At 33.1% G+C, this 18,940-nt stretch overlaps 1 protein-coding gene across 17 annotated transcripts in view; it reads right to left on the bottom strand.

Moving 5' to 3' along the window:
- Positions 1–16,535, bottom strand: part of cep43 (centrosomal protein 43) — a 31,173-nt gene extending 14,638 nt beyond the window's left edge. For 8 of the 17 annotated variants that reach the window (XM_087296572.1, XM_087296573.1, XM_087296575.1 and 5 more), the window contains exons 1-12: positions 16,434–16,526; positions 15,844–15,897; positions 14,622–14,676; positions 12,727–12,815; positions 12,416–12,553; positions 10,814–10,846; positions 10,088–10,144; positions 6,816–6,886; positions 6,419–6,480; positions 6,234–6,295; positions 6,063–6,143; positions 1,354–1,416 (exon numbers count right to left, since the gene is read on the bottom strand). In XM_087296572.1, the coding sequence (XP_087152698.1) occupies positions 1,354–1,416; positions 6,063–6,143; positions 6,234–6,295; positions 6,419–6,480; positions 6,816–6,886; positions 10,088–10,144; positions 10,814–10,846; positions 12,416–12,553; positions 12,727–12,815; positions 14,622–14,676; positions 15,844–15,897; positions 16,434–16,517 (849 nt within the window). In that variant the 5' untranslated portion in view covers positions 16,518–16,526. 17 annotated transcript variants of the gene reach the window in all.
- Positions 16,536–18,940: the final 2,405 nt, after the last annotated feature.

Genomic DNA, 18,940 nt, shown 5'->3' with positions numbered 1-18,940 from the left:
TCATAGTTCAACAAACTTGAACTTTGCAACGCAACAAACTGAACCTTGTCACACGAACTTGCGTTTCTGGTCTTACGCATTCACTTGTGAATGGAAGTCTATGGAGATAAAGATCCTGTGTGACCGCAGCTTTAATTACAACTATAGTTAAAACACACATAATCATACTAATCGAGTCCCTTAGGCTTGTTTGAAACCTTCAGGCAAGCGTGTTGAAGCAGGATTGGAACTGTGTAGCGCTACGGCCCTTCAGGAACTAAGTTTGACACCCCTGATATACATGATAAAAACACAGTATAGAAAGTTCATGTCATGATAAATTCAAGTTATTTAAAATAACAACTAAAAATCCCTGATATTCCATGACATGAACCAAAATATATAAAATACCCTGACTTTTAATGTCTGGATTAGACCTTTTAAAATGCCATGATACTTCAAAAATTCCATGACCAGTGGGAACCCTGAAAGCTATTGCTGGTGTGATCAGGTTGGAACCAACAGCAGCCTATTTTAAATTAAGTGTTGTGAATAAGAGTATAGTGACAACATGTAAAAAAAATTTAAATAAATAAATGAAAAAGAAACAAAGAAAAGTGAGTGCCCTTTTAACCCGAGTGGTTTTAAAACATGTCTTTCTCAAGTAAACTGCATTTGTCTGGGACTTCCTGCAGCAGAAGATTAAACGATTAAAAGAAACGACCATCTGACTTAAGTTACAAGAACAGTGGGTTGTTGAAATGACCATTCTGAAAGCGGCCCACATTCTGAGAAAAATGCTGCGTCATTCAGCCAACTAACAAAACAAAATTACAGGACAAAAGGTTTTTTACTTGAGATGATATGTTTCAATATTAGTGTACACATCCGAGAGCAGGTGGTTAGATGACATGCTGAATTTGATTAAGTTATAAGAAGCAACTTGTTAGTAAGTATTGACATGTTGATATATTTTCAAAATAATGGATGATGCCCGGTAAGTGCCTTTGCACTAAAAGCTTTGTGAAAACCACTGATCTCATTTGTAATGTGCATTAGATTCAATCTGCTCTGCCACAGCCAGTGTACTACATCAAGTGCTAAGATGGTTCCAATTCAACCATGGGCTAATTTAGCACCATTAGACATAATATAATTCTTTTATCTCCATCTTGACTAGCAGTAATTTGGTTCTGAACCGTGATGACTAGCATGCGATAACAGTATAAGAAGAAGCACAACTCTTAATTTTGAACGTGATAATTCCTTCACCATTTTAAAGCCGAATATACACAGACACATTACTAATTTCTGAGCCACATGGTTGAGCTGATCAAAAGCTCCTGTATCCGAATCGACGCACATGTGCTTTACCTTTGGGTCAGCCTTCTCTTCCTGCGCTGAACTGTGCTTAACAAATCCTTTAAACCTGGGTATCTGAGCACCAGAATACAGCCATCAGCTTCCTTTTTACGACAATGACATAATACCCTGACTAAATCAAACACAAACATGGACGAGTGGAAAAACAAACAAACGCATATGCAAAACAAAAAAGGGGAATAACTGTTGTAGCAATTCATACAGAAATAAATGACTATACGCAAAAAAAGAGCATGCAAATATTTCTATGACACATAGACTAATATCTACTTAGAGCCTGTCACGATGTCTATTTTTTTTTTGTGGTATTATAAATAGCACAGAAATTTGTTGCAATAAACAATATTATTGTGATTTAAAGACCATTAAAGACCTAGTACACTACCAAATGACACGTGATATTTTTGTTCTTACAATTACTTAATTAAATTATGGTCACCTTAATAATTAGGCACTGGAATTAGAAAAGGAAAAAATATCATAAACAAATAAATAATACTAATAATAAATGTTAACAAAAAAATTTAAGGTAGAAAAAACTAGAAAAGTTACAGATTTTCAGATTTTCTTTAGGCAACAATGAAAATATAGTACTGTAATTTATAATAAACACTAGTGTTTTTTAACCATACTGACAATGACACCTCCAACAGAGAGATAGGTTTCACGATCAACTAACATGTGTCTAGAATTGGTTTTGTATGGGCAATATATATTTCATTAAAAATAATGATTGAGGTCATGTCCATCTGTTGTGCGATAAGTCAATATATTGATTATTGTGACAGGTCTCTATCTACTTCATGAAATTTCAATGACCAGTGTAATATTAGTACTGTATTACTCAGACCCCTAGTTTTTCGCGATTCTGCAATCGCTGAATCCCTAAACAAACAAAAAAAAAAGTCACACATTTTTACAATTCTGCAAAATTCTTAGAATGCTTTCACCCGTGAACTGTACCCGAGTCCACCTAAAAGAGGTGGTCTGAGGTACGGTTCATGCGAACTCTGGTACAGTTCACTTCTGATGTGAATGCAATCGTACCAAATAACGGAAGAACCGTCAACTGTACAACAAACTATCGTTTTCATAACATAAAGCAGGACTAAGCCAGGGTAAACACAGTGATACACAGTGATGTCTGCTTGTCTCCTCTAAAAACAGCTTCTGCAGACACTGTGTGATTTTCTGAATGTTTATATTTTTGCTGCAGATGGACGCGAGTTGCTTTCTGTATGTCCGAATTTAAAAGATTCAGTAAAAGCAAATTGACCAGGATGTGCGAAAGTCTTTCCATTTTGGTGCTTTGCTTTCGTGACTGTCACCTAGCAACAGCCATAAACAAAACAGCAGCTCGATGACGCAAGCGTACCGTGCTCCAGAAGGAAAAAAGACTGTGTGAACACAAACCAACCAAGAAGGTGGCAAGGGGGGCATTCTGTGGTGTGAAATGGGCTTTTGTGAGTTTGACGCGCTTCAGACTGCAAAAGAAAGTAGGAGCAAACATCTAACAAACACGGGAGCACGGGAACAGACAGAAAAGCAAGCAGCTTACAATAATGGAGATTGGTTCAAGGATGACGGCCGCTGGACGTGACCAGATTGAAAGACATTATTTGTGCTTTACATGTTTGGCTGGTATTATGATGTGCGTCAAATCGATAAATGATTTCGCTTAACACTTTCATTGCAGTTACCGGGAGAAAACACATTCCTGCCATGGACACGTTTTATGGCAATCCATGTTTTATGTGTATTACAGTGAGGACGCCCTAATGCATGTCCTATGTGTGAGATACATGATGTCTGGTGATCCAGGGAATGAGATCTGGGAGAGAGAAAGTAAAGTTACGTTCACACTGCGAGGCTTAGTGCTCAAATCTGATTTTTTTTCTCAGATCTGATTTTGCATGGCTGTTCACACTGCTCTTATAAATGTGGTTAATATCAGATTTGCAGTATGAACAAATCATGGTCCTAAACTGACCCGCATGCGCAAAAGTACAATTACGGATAGCACAAAATGTCTAATTATGTACACGTGATACTGTATGAAGTAAGCAGGTTGCCAGATCATGCTTATATGATTATTGCCCTTTTCACAGACAACCATGGTGTATTTCATAAACTGTAAAGGGTTGTTCTGCTACTACTAGTGTGTATTTCGCCATTTTAAATCTAAAATAAGTTACTTGTGATTGAAAACACTGATTGCTTGTGATTTAGGACAACCGCGACACGGGGTGCTCTGACCACCGGTGTAGTGAACTCATCAAGGGTTATTGAGCAGCTGCAGACTGAACTGTGAAGGCGGAGATGTTTTATCTCCATTTGCAGTAATTTTTTGCAAAATTTTAAATTTTGCTCGAGCACCTGCACTTTTTTCTCCTGGAGTTCTCAAGTTCTTCCTCCTTTGGACGCAGATCCCATATCCACAACACGCTCTTCAGCTTCGCGATCAACCTGTGTCTCATTCGTAAACAAACACCAGTTTTGCCTACAAAATCTTTTACAAAGCGAACAACTAACTTTCTGAGGTAAAGTAATTGCCATGTATGCTATTCTACTATGCTGCTGAGGACTAGATGATGTTTGCAGCACAGAATGATGACGCATGTTGCGCAAAGATTTTGTAAAAGTCACAAAAAAATCCAACATAACTACTGCGACTGCATTGCAAATAAACAACTTTTCAGGTCAGATCTGTGACACTTTCATATGTAGTTTTAAATTAGACACAGATCTGACCTGAAAAGATCAGATTACATGCGGTTTGGGCTGTTCACACTGTCATTGCCTGAGTCGCATATGGGCAAAAAAATCAGATTCGGGCCACATTTGCCAGCAGTGTGAACGTAGCCCAAGATCGTGGATAAGAGTTATACAACTTTCCTTTAGCTTAATTCCTACCATTTCAGATCTTGTCTTGACAAGGGACCAAAATAAAGAAGCTTTATTTTTATTTAATTTTATTATATTTATTACATTTTATTAAATTTTTAATTTGTGTCATTGTGATTGTGTCAGATTGCACACCGAACAAATTAGGGTACCTTATATGGTAAAATTTTTAAAAAAAAATTTAAATCACAAACAAATCATGAAAAACTAGGGGATCTGATTACTGAGAAACTATTAGAAGTAAATTTTTCCTTATACACTATACATTTTTTGTTGGTTTGCCATTAACACATCGATTGAGAAAAATATCTGTTGGACTTTATCAATAATAATAATAATAAACGTTATTTTATGATGTGCTTTTCTTAAACTCAAAGCGCTACAAGATATTTAATTTCAGTATTTATTATTCATGGTTTTATTTATTTTTTTATAAATAATTGTGAAATATTTATATTTCACAATTATTTAAAATATTTTAAATTTAAAATATTATTTAAAAAAATTAATTAATATTTAAAATATTTATTTATTTATAAATAATTTTGATTTATTAGTTTACCTTTTTTCATTTTTTGGAAAATGTTTCCAAGCAATTAAAGTGTCAATAATTATCATGTAACAAAAAATATGAAATTTGGAATTTTTTTTATTAAATATTCCCATTAGTCTATAGCAGAGATGCAAAAACTATGGCCCGCAGCCCAAAGTTGGCCCTTGGTAAGCTTTGATTTGGCCCATAATACCATCTGAGAAGAGAGGGATGGTTGACTGTCATTTCAAATTATCTGTAATCTAAATTTGTGTTTTATTGTTAAGCTATAAAAAAAGCTAACTAATAGTAAATGTTTCAAAGTAAATCGTTTGAATAAATCCAATTTAGCTTAAAAAGAGAATTTGGTGAGTAAATAAGGGCAAAAGCAGATTCAGCTTGACTAGTGTATTTAGCATTGAACTCCACTGTGTTATAAATGTGATCTTGTTTTATTGCAATAATTTATTATAAAAAATTATACTGCATAAGGTTATACAACTCAAAGTAATGTTTTTTATTTATTTATAATTATTATGAAATAAATTAGGCAATTACCCATTGCAACTTTAATTTAATATAGTTTGGTATATTTTCCTTCGGCCCACCGCTCACAATAATATTTAGTTTTTGAGCACTCCTGGTCTATAGCTATTCTCTCTTCATACAGTTAATCGCAAATGTACTGTATGTGGGAAAGAAATGTAGCATAAAGGATATGATGTATAATTCAGAGAAACCTGAGAAGATTTATATTGGCATTTCACTGTGTGCATGAAATCTGGTAAAACCCCTTTTTCCTTTTGTGAGTCAAAAACTACAATGATTGCATGAAATTACAGTTGTATAATCACCCACCATCTTGACAATGATTCAAAGATATGCCAACAGATTACACACAGCTAACTTTTACTACACCATACATCTTCTACACTCAAAACGAATAATGTTCTGGGGTTAAACTTAAAAAGCTGAAAAAAAAAAAATCAAATTAAAAAAGAATGAAAAACTATTGATAACAACACATTTTGCACAAATACATCCTCAAAAAAATAAATAAATAAACAGCTGTGGCTTTGTGGTCTTGCAGTTTGGTTTTGTTTTGCATTTTAAAATACTGTTAGGTGAAAGACAATTTCATGATGACAAAAAGTAACTCATATTTGAAATATAACAAAGATCAGAGATTATAATTTAGTCAGAGGGTGAGAGGAAAGTGTGTAAGTAATAGATAACACAAAGCAGGACAGGAAGTCAAGTTTACCTTGCTAGCGGAAGACAAAATGATTTTATCTTCAGTTGTTTTACTCGAGGAGTAAAGTGCATCACTATTGTCACTCGTAACCTATAAATGACATTAAAAAAACTCATTACACATTCTGGACCTGCATAAAAAAAATTTATTGGTAAAAAATAAAATGTATAGGTTGCTCACCACACTTCGACACTGTATGAAGAAACATTTATACATTCCCAAAAAGTCCTGAAAGTCTATAGCTATGTTTGGGAACAGAAAAAGTGGAAAATCTTATCAGCAAGTGTGGTAATTTATTTTCACTTTATTTATCAGTGACTTATAAGACTATCTGACACAATCAAATGATTGCTAAATATACTTACTACTGCTTGTGTCCTTGCCTTTGGCTCGGAGTTCCTCTGTGACATAACAGTCCAGCATGTTTCTTTTTATTTTGACAGAAACAAAGAGAAAAATAGCAGTCATTGAACTACAACTGCAAAACCTACATCACATTATATCACTTGATCTTTCAAAATGATCTTTGCCGCGTAAGACCTTTATTCTGGTTTTTATAAATAAACAATTTCTGTCCCCAATTCTTAATTAAGAAATGGCATGACCGCAACAATGACAAGAAGCTCAACCAGCGATTGCAAAACAGAAAACCAAAAATGTGGGAAGATGTACATTTTCAGTCATTACATAAATGAGGGTTTCAGAACTGTCAGCCATTTCCTAGAGTTCATGGCATTCAAAGTTTGTAATGCTGAAACAAACCTGCTGAACTGGGGGAAAAGATCTGCAAAAATTCCAATGACCGCATCTCTGTTGATCTCACCACTTCGGTTCTGTCAAAAAAAAAAAAGAACAAAAAAAAAACATACATTTATTTATAATACCCATATAAATACATGCACGCACACACACACATACATGAAAAAAAAGAAGAAAAAAAAACATACATTTATTTATAATTCCCATATAAATACATGCACGCACACACACACATACATGAGTTGAAGTCAAAATTATTAGCCTTCCTATGAATTTTTAGTTCTTTGGTTATATCCCAAATGATGTTTAGCAGAGCAAGGTAATTTCCACAGTATTTCCTATATGTTTTTTCTTCTGGAGAAAGTCTTATTTGTTTTATTTATTTAGGCAATAATTTTCCTTTTTTTTTTTCCATGTTCTATACGAAACATATTACTTTTATACAAGGACTTGCCTAATTAGCCAAACCCTAATTACCCTTGCCTAGTTAAATGTCACTTTAAACTCAATACTAGTAACTTGAAAAATATCTAGTAAAATACAATGTACTGTCATCATGGCAAAGATAAAATAAATCAGTTATTAAAAAATTTGCTATCAAAACTCTTATGCTGGGAAATGTGTTGAAAAAAAAAACTCCATTAAATAGAAATTGGAAAAAAAATAAACAGGGGGCTCATAATTTGGGGGGGCTAATAATTCTGACTTCAACTGTAATCAAATTTTATAATATTATTTTAATAATATATTAAAATAATTATTACCCCCCATTTATTTTTCGCAATTTCTGTTTAACAGAGAACAGATTTAACACATTTCTAAACATAATAGTTTAATAACTTATTTTTAATAACTGAATTATTTTATCTTTGCCATGATGAGAAAACCTTGAATGAATATTATTTGACTAGATATTTTTCAAGACACTTCTAAACAGCTTAAAGTGACATTTAAAGGCTTAACTAGGATAATTAGGTTAACTAGGCAGGTTAGAGTAATTAGACAAGTTATTGTATGAAGATGGTTTGTTCGGTAGACTATCAAAAAAGACTAATAATTTTGATGCTAAAATGTTTTTTTTATTATTATTTATTTAAAACTGCTTTTATTCTAGCCAAAATAAAACAAATAAGATTTTCTCCAGAAGAAAAACATAATAGGAAATACTGTGAAATTTCCTTGTTCTGTTAAACATCATTAAGGAAATATTTAAAAAAGAAAAAAAAATTCGGGGTGGGGTATCTTTTATTTGATTTGATTTATATGAATGTAATTTATTGTTCTTATTCAAACTTTATTATGTTCATTTGTTACTGTCTACTGCTAGCTCGTGTTTAATGAAATCCCCTGAATACATGCAATGTAATGTACCTTGTTTTGTCAAAAAGTCTTGCTTCTTTTAGTTTGCCTAGGATACTGTTTTAAAAAACCCTTCAATACTTTTTAGGGTCGATATTATTAAGAAATTAAGAAATAAATATTTTTATTGGCTACAGAACTAACCACTGTTGTCCAATGATTTGCCTTTGAATTGCACTTATATCTTGCAAAATAACCTAAAATAAATGCTATTATAAAAATAAAATTAAAAATTCTGTATGATCATGATGTTTAAAACAAAATAAATTAGCAATTTCAAACTCATGTTTAAACGTGTTGAAAAAATATTTTCTCACCATTAAATGACACTTGCGAAATATTAGAAAAATAATTAAAATTCTGGGCTAATTAAATAACTAACGAACTAAACTAAAGCTAACTAAATTAGAGGGAGGGCTAATTTTACCTTCAACTCTGTATATGTATGTGTGTGTGTTGTCAGGCATGGGCCAGTACATGATTCTGACGGTATGATAACCTTGGATATAAATATCCTGGTTTCATAATATTGTGATTACTGCTCTAAAATATATCCTGTTTAAATGTCTGGGTAAAATACTAACATTTTTTTCCCCTTCAAACACAATATCTTTTATTTTAAGAAACATTTAGCAGTAAACGTGTTAGTCTAAATAATTCTAATGAATCATGGACTTCTGCAGTCTTCATTATTTTCAAAAACACAGATTTCTTTACAATTTAAAATGGCATCTTTGGATATCTTTTTTGCTAGAGATACTGTTGTCCTAAAAAATGTAATATAACATATACCACAGGAATAGTATAACAGAAAATGTTGGTGGTTTTAAAACCTTGACTTTTCCTAACCGTGGTATATCTAAAAAACGGTTATCAACCCATGCCAAGTGTGTGTATGAATTAATTTTGATACAAACACAATACTGTATATCACAGGTGTCAAATCCAGTTCCCGGCTTTAACACTAATTAAACATACCTGATAAAACTAATTGAATCCATAAAAGTGCAGTAGGTGATCTTCCACAATGCTAACAGCTTAGCATAAATCTCTGAATCACAGTCCCTCCCCTGCCGTCCAGAGGCACGCCTCCTGTAACAGGAGCACGCGCACCTTAAAGACGAAAGCAAAAGAACCCTCTTTCATGTGTAAAAAGCGACTAATGCTTGCCTTGTCCGGTGGCGTGCAGGAATTACACTTATTACTAAGCCAAACTGATATGCTATTTCAGAGCGAATATTTAGAGTTTTATGGTAAACAACATAGGGAGAGTCGGTGGAGCTGCGTGCAACAGCTGCGCAGTTGTTCAAACCTGCATTTGCTGACAGACAGTTTGACCTACTTATCAGAATTATGGGAGATATCGGCCCGACTCCATTTAATTGGATGAACATTTTTTTTGTTTTATGCCTTAACCAAAATATAAAAATACATATAAATACATTTAGATCATTTACTTTAATAATTACTATTGGAATGTGAAGAGACTTTCAACCAGCACAACAACAAATGTTTCTGAAGACAATCACCTACTGCACCTTTAAAGCTTGTTTGAAACCAACAGGTAAAGCTGCGGTCACACTAGAGTTTGAGCTTGCAAAATTCTGTCGTACTGTGCTGCGAAAAGATGCGGGATTAAACAAGTCAGAGTTCACCAAGCTTGAACTTTACAATGCTGCAATCTGCGAAACTTGACACACGAACCTGCGTTTCCGGTCTGACACATTCACGTGCGTATGAATGGAAGTTTCTGGGGAGAAAAGTCCAGTGTGACTGCAGTTTAAGTGTGTTGAAGTATGGTTGGAACTAAACTGTGCAGGTCTGCGGCCCTCTAGAAACTGGATTTGACACCTGTGCTGTATATGATACACTGTATGAATAATAAAGTAAATATAAATAAGTAAACAAATAGTTACCTTGTCATGACTATCAAATTTCTTGCGGGCTTCAGCAATCTGACGAGGCAACAACTCCTAAACACAAGCCAAAATATTAAAATTATCACTGTAGAAAAATCTAACTGATCTGTTTTAAATATTATAATGAAATACATTTGAATAAACCTTAATCATTTGAACATATACATTTAAATGTATTATTTTATGATAAACTTGTCACATAAAACAGGATTTAGGTGGTCACATTGATCACTTCAATACATAGCAAAAAATCACAACATAAAACCATTTTACTAGAGCATCTGAAGTATCAGCTAATAAACTGAAGTCATGCAACGCTTGATTAAAAAAAATGCACGTAAGAAGCCCGCAAAACAAGACAAAATGTCAAGAACTAGGACAAGCTTGTTTTGCAAGCATTTAACAGGAAACCTTTTTTTGCTGCACAACTTTAAAGATGTTCATTTACATCATGCTTCCCTTGTCTGACCTGAATAATTTGCCTGGGGTTTGTGATGTGTGGGTAAAACTGTGATATGAATCAAGCCAAGATCTTATTCTGTAACCACATGTGAAATAATTCGGTACGCACAATTACTAGCGTGTGAGCTGATCTGCTCCTGAGAGTGCATAAACCCTACCTGTGCTTACTGTACGTGTGGGTGCACAAAAAAACAGGTTACTGAGAGATCTAGATCGATAACAGATGGACTGAACCTGAGCCAGCCACTCGGGGTAAATTACCTTGGGAAAAGTTCTATCAGCCACCCGATCCCCCTGTGAAACAACAAAGAAAGAGAAAGTCACTCAATCAAAACACAGGGGGTCTTCACTTTTTTACAAAGTCAAACTTGAGAACATTTCAAGAACTTTAAGAAGTAATGGAAATTACATATTTTCATACATACAGTATACATAACTTCATCACATTTTATAAAATGCTATATGTTAGATTTTATTTTATTTATTCATTTCAACAGCCTTTTTTTTTTTTTACTTTTACCCATCAAAAAGAAAAGGTTTAAAACAGATCCTTAATAAATAAAAATTGTGTAAAAATAAAGTTTTGTTTGTTGCATATAGTTAACCATTTATGTGCTGTGGGTAAAAGGTGTGTTTCAATCCGGCTTCCACCGCAAGTATACAGATATGGCCAGTGAGAAGGCGCATTTCTTTATGCACAGTGCTGAAGCAGCAAAGGCCACCTTTTCATTGAAAAAAAAAAACATTTTTGTGCTTCACACAATATCCACAATTGATGTTTCAATAGCGCATAATAGTTTTTACACCACATTAAAGAGAGAGCAGCCAGTAATTTTCAATTGTCTAGAGTTTTTGTCACATTTAAAAGGTGTGTTTGTGCACGAAATGTGCACGTTTAGATGCATGTATACGGTATGTGTGTGAAAGACCGGGCAAAAGATGTGCGAGTGACTGGGTTTCTTTCTTTCTTTTTTTAATTTGGAGATAATAAATACAATCATATTTGTATTCACCTATGAACACTTTAGAAAGACATAAATCTTTACAAATTACATATCCACTTTTGTAGGCTCAACACAGTTTAATAGATCTAGATAAAATAGCCTACGCTACATTGAAATCATTTAAAGATATACAAATATCAGATATAATAAAAAAACATTAAATAAATAAACCAGTTTAAAACAAACAAGTTTTAACAATTTAGGTATATAGAGTATAATATAAACAAATTAAAATGTTTTAAGCCATTTTGAACTTTAAATTTACAAGGGTCTACCTGAAAAAAAGATTATTTATTTATTTTCTAAAAACAATAAATGATGGAGGAGTTTTGAAATAGTATGTATAAAGTATTTGGATACGATGATATTAACCAAATCATGCAAACAGATTTAGGTGAGCGAAACCATCAGAAACTCCCTTTCTTTTCTGTCATCCAGTCCTGCACAGAGCCACTTTACAAACGAATTGGGAAAACTTTGACTGCATATGAGCCCAAAGCATGGCACTTACTGTCATTTATTTTCCTAAATGTGTCATTTTAATCTTAAATTCGTATTTAAATGTAATTTCATGCATTTTTTGCTCATGAAACATTTTCCTCTCATTTTGTCTTCTGCCACTGCATTATTAAAGGCAGGAAGATCACAGGCAGATCAAACAAGTCACATGTGCACGTCAATTATAATGAAAACAACACAATTACTTTCAAGCCGTTTAAAGCACTTTAATCAAAATATTTTTCAACTTTTGCACTTTTAAAACCTTATAATTCGAGCATTTTTAGGAATTTCCTGCATAAACCCCCAAAAAGGCAGGGGACTGATCTGACTGGCTGAAATGCAGCTCATTAAAGGTCACCTCTGTGAAAATGGAGGTCTTTTCCCTGTGTCGTCCCCTTTTCACCAGCTCTAGCAGGAGAGGGGAGTTTTTATTGACCTCCGATTCCGAGATGCCAAGCTCTTTAGATAGCACTTCACGACTGTCAAGTCCATTCAGCTGAAAAACACATAGTACGATACATTGGTTAAGATTGAGGTCACAGAGGATGCAGTATATCATATTCAAATCAATCAATCAGACAAATATAGCTAAACACACACGCAATCCTGAGTGACAACTTCAAACCTTACTACGTATGCATTACAGCATGATATTTAACACTGACGTACCGTGCTAATCTCAGGTTGAAACACAGCAAGGGTGAAGTCTAAATTGAAGACTTGGAGAAAGTCAGTAATAAGACCTGCTACCAAACGCCCTGGAAGAAGATCAAGAAATGCAAGAATTCATTAAATGCAAGCAAAATAAATCATTACAAAAAAAAAACATTTAAAAGTCCATATCTTGTAAGATCTTGCCTTTAGATAAGGAAATCATTAGATGCATATTCTTTTTTGTCTGTTTTCTCATTGCTTAGGAAATGTGAAACTCATTCCCTGACCTATGAATCTAAGTACTTCTCAAATTTAAGTAAATTCACAAAAGTAATCGCACATCCATTAACACTAAACATGTTTCAAATGACTTTTCTGATAAAAATATATAACATAAAATAAAATATTCAAAAAATATGGGTGAAGTTCACTGTCATTCAGTTCAATAGATACATTTATGTAAAAAAAGCATATTTGTTCTGTTACTTATTTTTATACACCTTGTTTAAATTTTTGTCAATTTAATCATAAAATTTTATTGTTCATTTTTTTATTGTGGTGTTTTTGCAGTTTTTTTATTGTTCTGCTTTCTTTCTGTTTGGCTTATATGCCTTTTAGTGCTTTTGGTCAGAGATTATTTATTATTAAAATAAATAAAAGTGTAAGTTATCATAATAAATGTCATTATATTTTTCATTTAGGAAAACTATTTATAAATTTTAAATTACAATTAATTTATATTTTAGGGCTGCACTGCAACGCTTAAAACAATCTATTAACATCTTCAAAAAAGTGAAAATAAATAACATACTTTTGGAAAGAAAAATAAATAATCTTCAATGTTTTTCATGTTAAAAGTAGAAAATCAGCAGCATCTCTTCTAAATAAAATAACTCTAGCATATACTGTAAATAATATTTTAAACAGTGCATTTCCAGCATCTTCTGTAAACAAATATTTTAATGTAAATAATAACTTTGATGTAGTGGAAAATATGCCGTCTTAAGTCATCTCTGGCGCAGCTTCCAATCCTCATCATTGTAGGGAAAAGTAAGGCTCAAGAATGGATCCATCATCCTACTTGACCAGAGATCAGAAGTGGCTGCAGAAGTATAAAACAGCCTTAACAGAGCGGGGTCACGTGACTCCACACGCAGTAAGGAAAGTAATTGAAAAAATTGACCTGGAAAAATTAGCGATTATAGGTTGTGAATGTCGATTTCGATTATTTTTCGATAAATTGCATAGCCCTAATTAACATGTCGTCCAATGACTCTTCATCTAAATATGACTGATAATGTTTTTTTTATATATAAACTAGTTTTACACTGAAAGACATGTTAGACTGATTCTTCTCTAAATGATGGTAAACATTAATAGTCATAATAAATATGAAATAATAAAACTCCTCTGGACAAATTTTAATAATCAAATATACAAATATGGTTCTTTGACTCATATTCAATATGCTATATTTTACTGCAGTATACAGTTAATGTGTTGCCAACTTTAGTTGCAAAACTGCTAATTAGATTGCTTTTGCAAATAAGATTTCATTATTTCACATTGATATGTTTGATGAAGCCTCCTGTATTAATTTTCATCTATTTAGCTTTATAACTATAATTCCATGCAGTTACAGAAAACCAAACATGCTTGACATTTTGAGACATTTGAGATTTAAGACCTTTTTCTTTCATGTCTCATAACAGAGACACGTTTTCCTGCACAAGAAAAGTTTTTTGTTTTCAGTTTTTTACTGTATGATGCTCCGTTTTCTCAGCAGGAATGTACAACGTCAGCAAGTTCACAATGCCTAATCTTTGAAAATGTTATTTTAATTGTGTAGATTTTTCCAACATCAACCACATTAAAACAAGAGAGAAAACATGAAAGGAATCCATACTCACCATCCTTTGTGTTGAGGGACTTTTTCAAGTTTTCATTCACAAGAGGGGTTTTATTCTATTCAAAAGAACACAAATCTAAATGACACACTGAATCCTGAAGTACACACACACACACACACACACACACACGTACGTACGTACATAGCCATAATAGAATTGTATTTTCTGTGAATTTACAGTTGTAGTCAGAATTATTAAACCCCCTGAATTATTACCCCCCGTTTATCCCCCCCCCCCCCATTTTTGTTTAACAGAGCAAATTTTTCAACACATTTCTAAACATAATAGTTTTAATGACGCATTTCTAATAACTGATTTTTTTATCTGTCATGATGACAGTAAATAATATTTGACTAGACATTTTTTAAGACACTTTTATACTGCTTAAAGTAACATTTAAAGGCTTAACTAGGTTAATTAGGTAAAAAATATAGCTTAAAGGGACTAATAATATTGACCTTAAAATGTTTTTTTTTTTTTAATCATAACTGCTTTTATTTTAGCTAAAATAAAACAAATAAGACTTTTTCCAGAAAAAAATAAAATACTATCAGACATACTGTGAAAATGTCCTTGCTCTGTTAAACATCATTTGGGAAATATTTAAAAAAAGAAAAAAATTCAAAGGGGGACTGATAATTATGATTGCAACTGTAACTACTGTTTATACTGAATTTATATTATTTATGCAAAAAAAAAAGTTGTTCTAACTTACAATATTTGTCTCGTTTCTACAAATATCTACATTTCAAAGTGAAAACAAGATTGATCTACTTTCTTCACTGGCAGATAATTTTGCTTGTTTTAATGAAAAACTCATAATTTTGACTGATCTATTCTGAAGTTAAAAATAAATACAATTTTACTTGATCTAAGAATTTTTTTTTTTAATATAGAAAACAGATAAAGCATAGAAAGAAAAGCCTTTTTGTATTGTGATTATTCAATTTCTATACCTGAATAGTGTTAGACTAGCCAGAAAACCGTCAAATCATGCTATTAAAACCATCTTGGAAATCTGTATTCATATAGCAATATTTATTGAAGAAAAAATAAAATACTGCAATGCAGTCCTAGACTAAATATTCAAAGTAGCGTGGTAAAAAATAAAGGGACTGTGTCATAAGTTGTCACTGAATGAATGTGCGAACATAAAACCAACTTTACCTCAAATTAGTAGTACTCAGTTAGCAATAGCATAACATAAACTTCTTATAATTACCTCAACTTTGTCCTGCTCCTCCAAGGCAAGAAAAACAGCTGCACGTAGCTCTGCCTGTAAAGCCAAATAAGCCTCTAACTCCATATGTCCAACATTCACACCGATTTCTAACAGTATTATAAATAAGCATGTGGAACATTTCACCTCAAAATTATAGCACCAGATAATGTCAATGAAATCAGATTTATATCAAATTGAAACAGACTATGTGTGGCTTGATAACATTAAATAACTTCCTTTATAGCCCAGTCAGTTTGCAAAACAAGTTTATTCGACATTTACTTAGGCAGATTTGCTGGTTGATATTTAGTATAATAATAACACAGCAGGAATAAACAGTGACACTGTGAAATTTCATCTTTATTAGTATGAATGAGTAAAAAACCGGTTACATAACTGTCATAACGCAATGTTGTCACACTAGGGTCTTCTGTTGTCCAGTTGTTGCCCATAACAACTTTAGCATCACTATGCTATGCTAATAACGTTAACCGTTGTGCTTGGAAAACAAAATATATCCCGTATGAGACAGAGGTAATTCTGTTGTCTACAAAATTTCAAAAGGGTCTCGAAATAAGCAGGGGAAATACCTTGATTTTATTCAAAACACCGCTGTTTTCCAAGTTTTGGATCAGTAGATCTCTGAGTTCCGTGTCCTCCTCCGTCGCAGACATCTTCAATTTGTGTCATGTGACTACATGCTGAAAACTGCGCGCCCTGGCGGCTATTAGCGACTTCACATGTTGATTCATATAACGCACCAACAATCAGAGATTTAAGGTTAGTATGCTTGGATTTGACAGCTTCAGTCCGTTTTGAAAAACACATTGACCCAGCCAGATTGTGCTGATTTTTAATTCTATAGACCTAATTTGACTGGATCTCGCCTGCAGCTCATGAATATTAAGAAGATAACTAATATTTATAAATGAAATATGATTGTAGTAGGTTTACACATCCACTCCAGGTAGACACAACAATGGCTAGTACACTGTAAAAAAGTTGACTCAACTTAAAATTCTAAGGCAACAAACATTTATATCTAAGGACATTTTTAAGTTTACGCAGCTTAAATCGAGTCAAGTGAAGTAATTGGGTTGAAAATTGAGTCAGCTAAAAAATGTCCCGAAGTTGCCTTAAAATTTTAAGTTAAGTCACCTTTTTTTTTTTTTTTTTTTTTTAACAGTGTAGTTAGCTGGCCTTAAGGGGACAAAACTGAAAATTCTGTCATCATTTAGGCTACTTATCCCCCAGTGGTTCCAAGCCTGTGTGAGTTTAGGTTTTTCTGTTAAACAAAAAATACATTTTGAAGAATGTTGGAAACTGATAAGCTGTCATCCATGGTAGGAAAAAACAAAACAAATACTATGGTATTCAATGGCTAGCAGTTGCCAACATTTTTCAAAATTATATTATTTTGTGTTCAACAGAAGAAACTCAGGTTTGTGACAAGTGAAGGGTAAGTAGCCTAAATAATGGCAGAATCTTTATTTTTGAGTGAATTATCTCTTTAAATGTCACTTAGTCAAAAAGTCAGCAGATAAACAAGGGATTTTTTTTTAATTACTCACTTTCAAGTCTTAAATGATACAGGTGAGAATTTTTCATTAGTTGATGATATAATGCAAGTTAATGGCATTGGCTAGCAGTACTTCCAATCAAAGATGTACAGAAAATTAACAAAGTAGTAGCCTACATTAAGCAGAACAATTGATGAGTTCAAGAATGTAAATGTTATTCCATCAAAATGATACTAGTGCATATCCCGAATTGAAGAAGAGCGGTGTTATCGCGCGCGTACTGAAGAGCGGTATTATCGCGCGCGTACTGATCAGCTGTGTTGTCGCGCGCCTACTGAAGGGCGGGACCGAATGTGTGCCGCGTCGCGGGGGCGCTTTTGATCATTTTGGAAGCGCACCTTCTATCCAAGACTAAAAAGGGCATGTGCACTGCACAGGTTGAGCCCTATGTGTGCACGTGCCTGTTTGACATGCCTGTGGATTAAAGGTAAATGAATAACACTGCATTGTTCTGTTTTTTCCTGCACAGATCAATTATTTTAATTATTAAAACTTCATCAGTAGACAGATATTTTGTTTTGCCTGTACAGTTGAAGTCAGAATTATTAGCCTCCCTGTTTATTTTTCCCCCAATTTTTGTTTAATGGAGAGCAGATTTTTTCCAACACATTTCTAAACATAATAGTTTTAATAACTTATTTGTAATAACTGATTTATTTTTATTTTTGCCATGATGACAGTAAATAATATTTAGCTAGATATTTTTCAAAAGGGTTAACTAGGTTAATTAGGCAAGTTAGGGTAATTAGGCAAGTTATATTATAAGGATGGTTTGTTCTGTAGACTATCGGAAAAAATAGCTTAAAAGGGCAAATAACCTTTTTGACCTTAAAATGATGTTTTAAAAAAATGATAACTGCTTTTATTCTAGCCAAAACAAAGCAAATAAGACTTTCTCCAGAAGACAAAATATTATCAGACATACTGTGAAAATTTACCTGCTCTGTTAAACATCTTTTGGGAAATATAGAAAAAAAAAAGTTTAAAGGGGGGGCTGATATTTCTGACTTCAACTGTGTATGACTCTTAGGGTTAGGGTTGCATTAAACCACAGTTTCAGGCAAAAAGAAGGATTCTTTATTCCTCTGCTAAAGAAAATAATCATCTACAACAAACAAGATCTTACATTATATATGAGCTATATAAATAGACATTTCTAAATGATATTTTATTATAGATACCTGATTGGTATATTATAATGGCTTTTGTCATTAAAAATTATATGTAAAAGGTATTAAATATACACATTTACAAGCAACATACAGCCTAAATCCCAAGTATTTCATTAGCTTATATTAGAAATCTTGCCAAAAACAACTCATTTCTGCAAGGCTATTTAAAATGAGATGGAGAGGTATTTCCTGCAGCTCCTGAAACATGATCAGTCACATGGCAAATGAAGGTCCACAAGCAAAGATGGCAGCACCCAAGCTGAGTTCTGTTCTTCATGGGTCCTGCGGTAGTTCAGCTACTGCAATGAATGCTATAGCAGCTAGATTCTTTGACCTCCTTGATGC

This window comes from Danio rerio, chromosome 20, assembly GCF_052040795.2.
Source record: "Danio rerio strain M-AB ecotype USA chromosome 20, GRCz13ab, whole genome shotgun sequence".
Lineage (NCBI taxonomy): Eukaryota > Metazoa > Chordata > Actinopteri > Cypriniformes > Danionidae > Danio > Danio rerio.
Note: the sequence above shows the minus strand (reverse complement) of the source record. Positions and strands in the feature narration are given on the sequence as shown.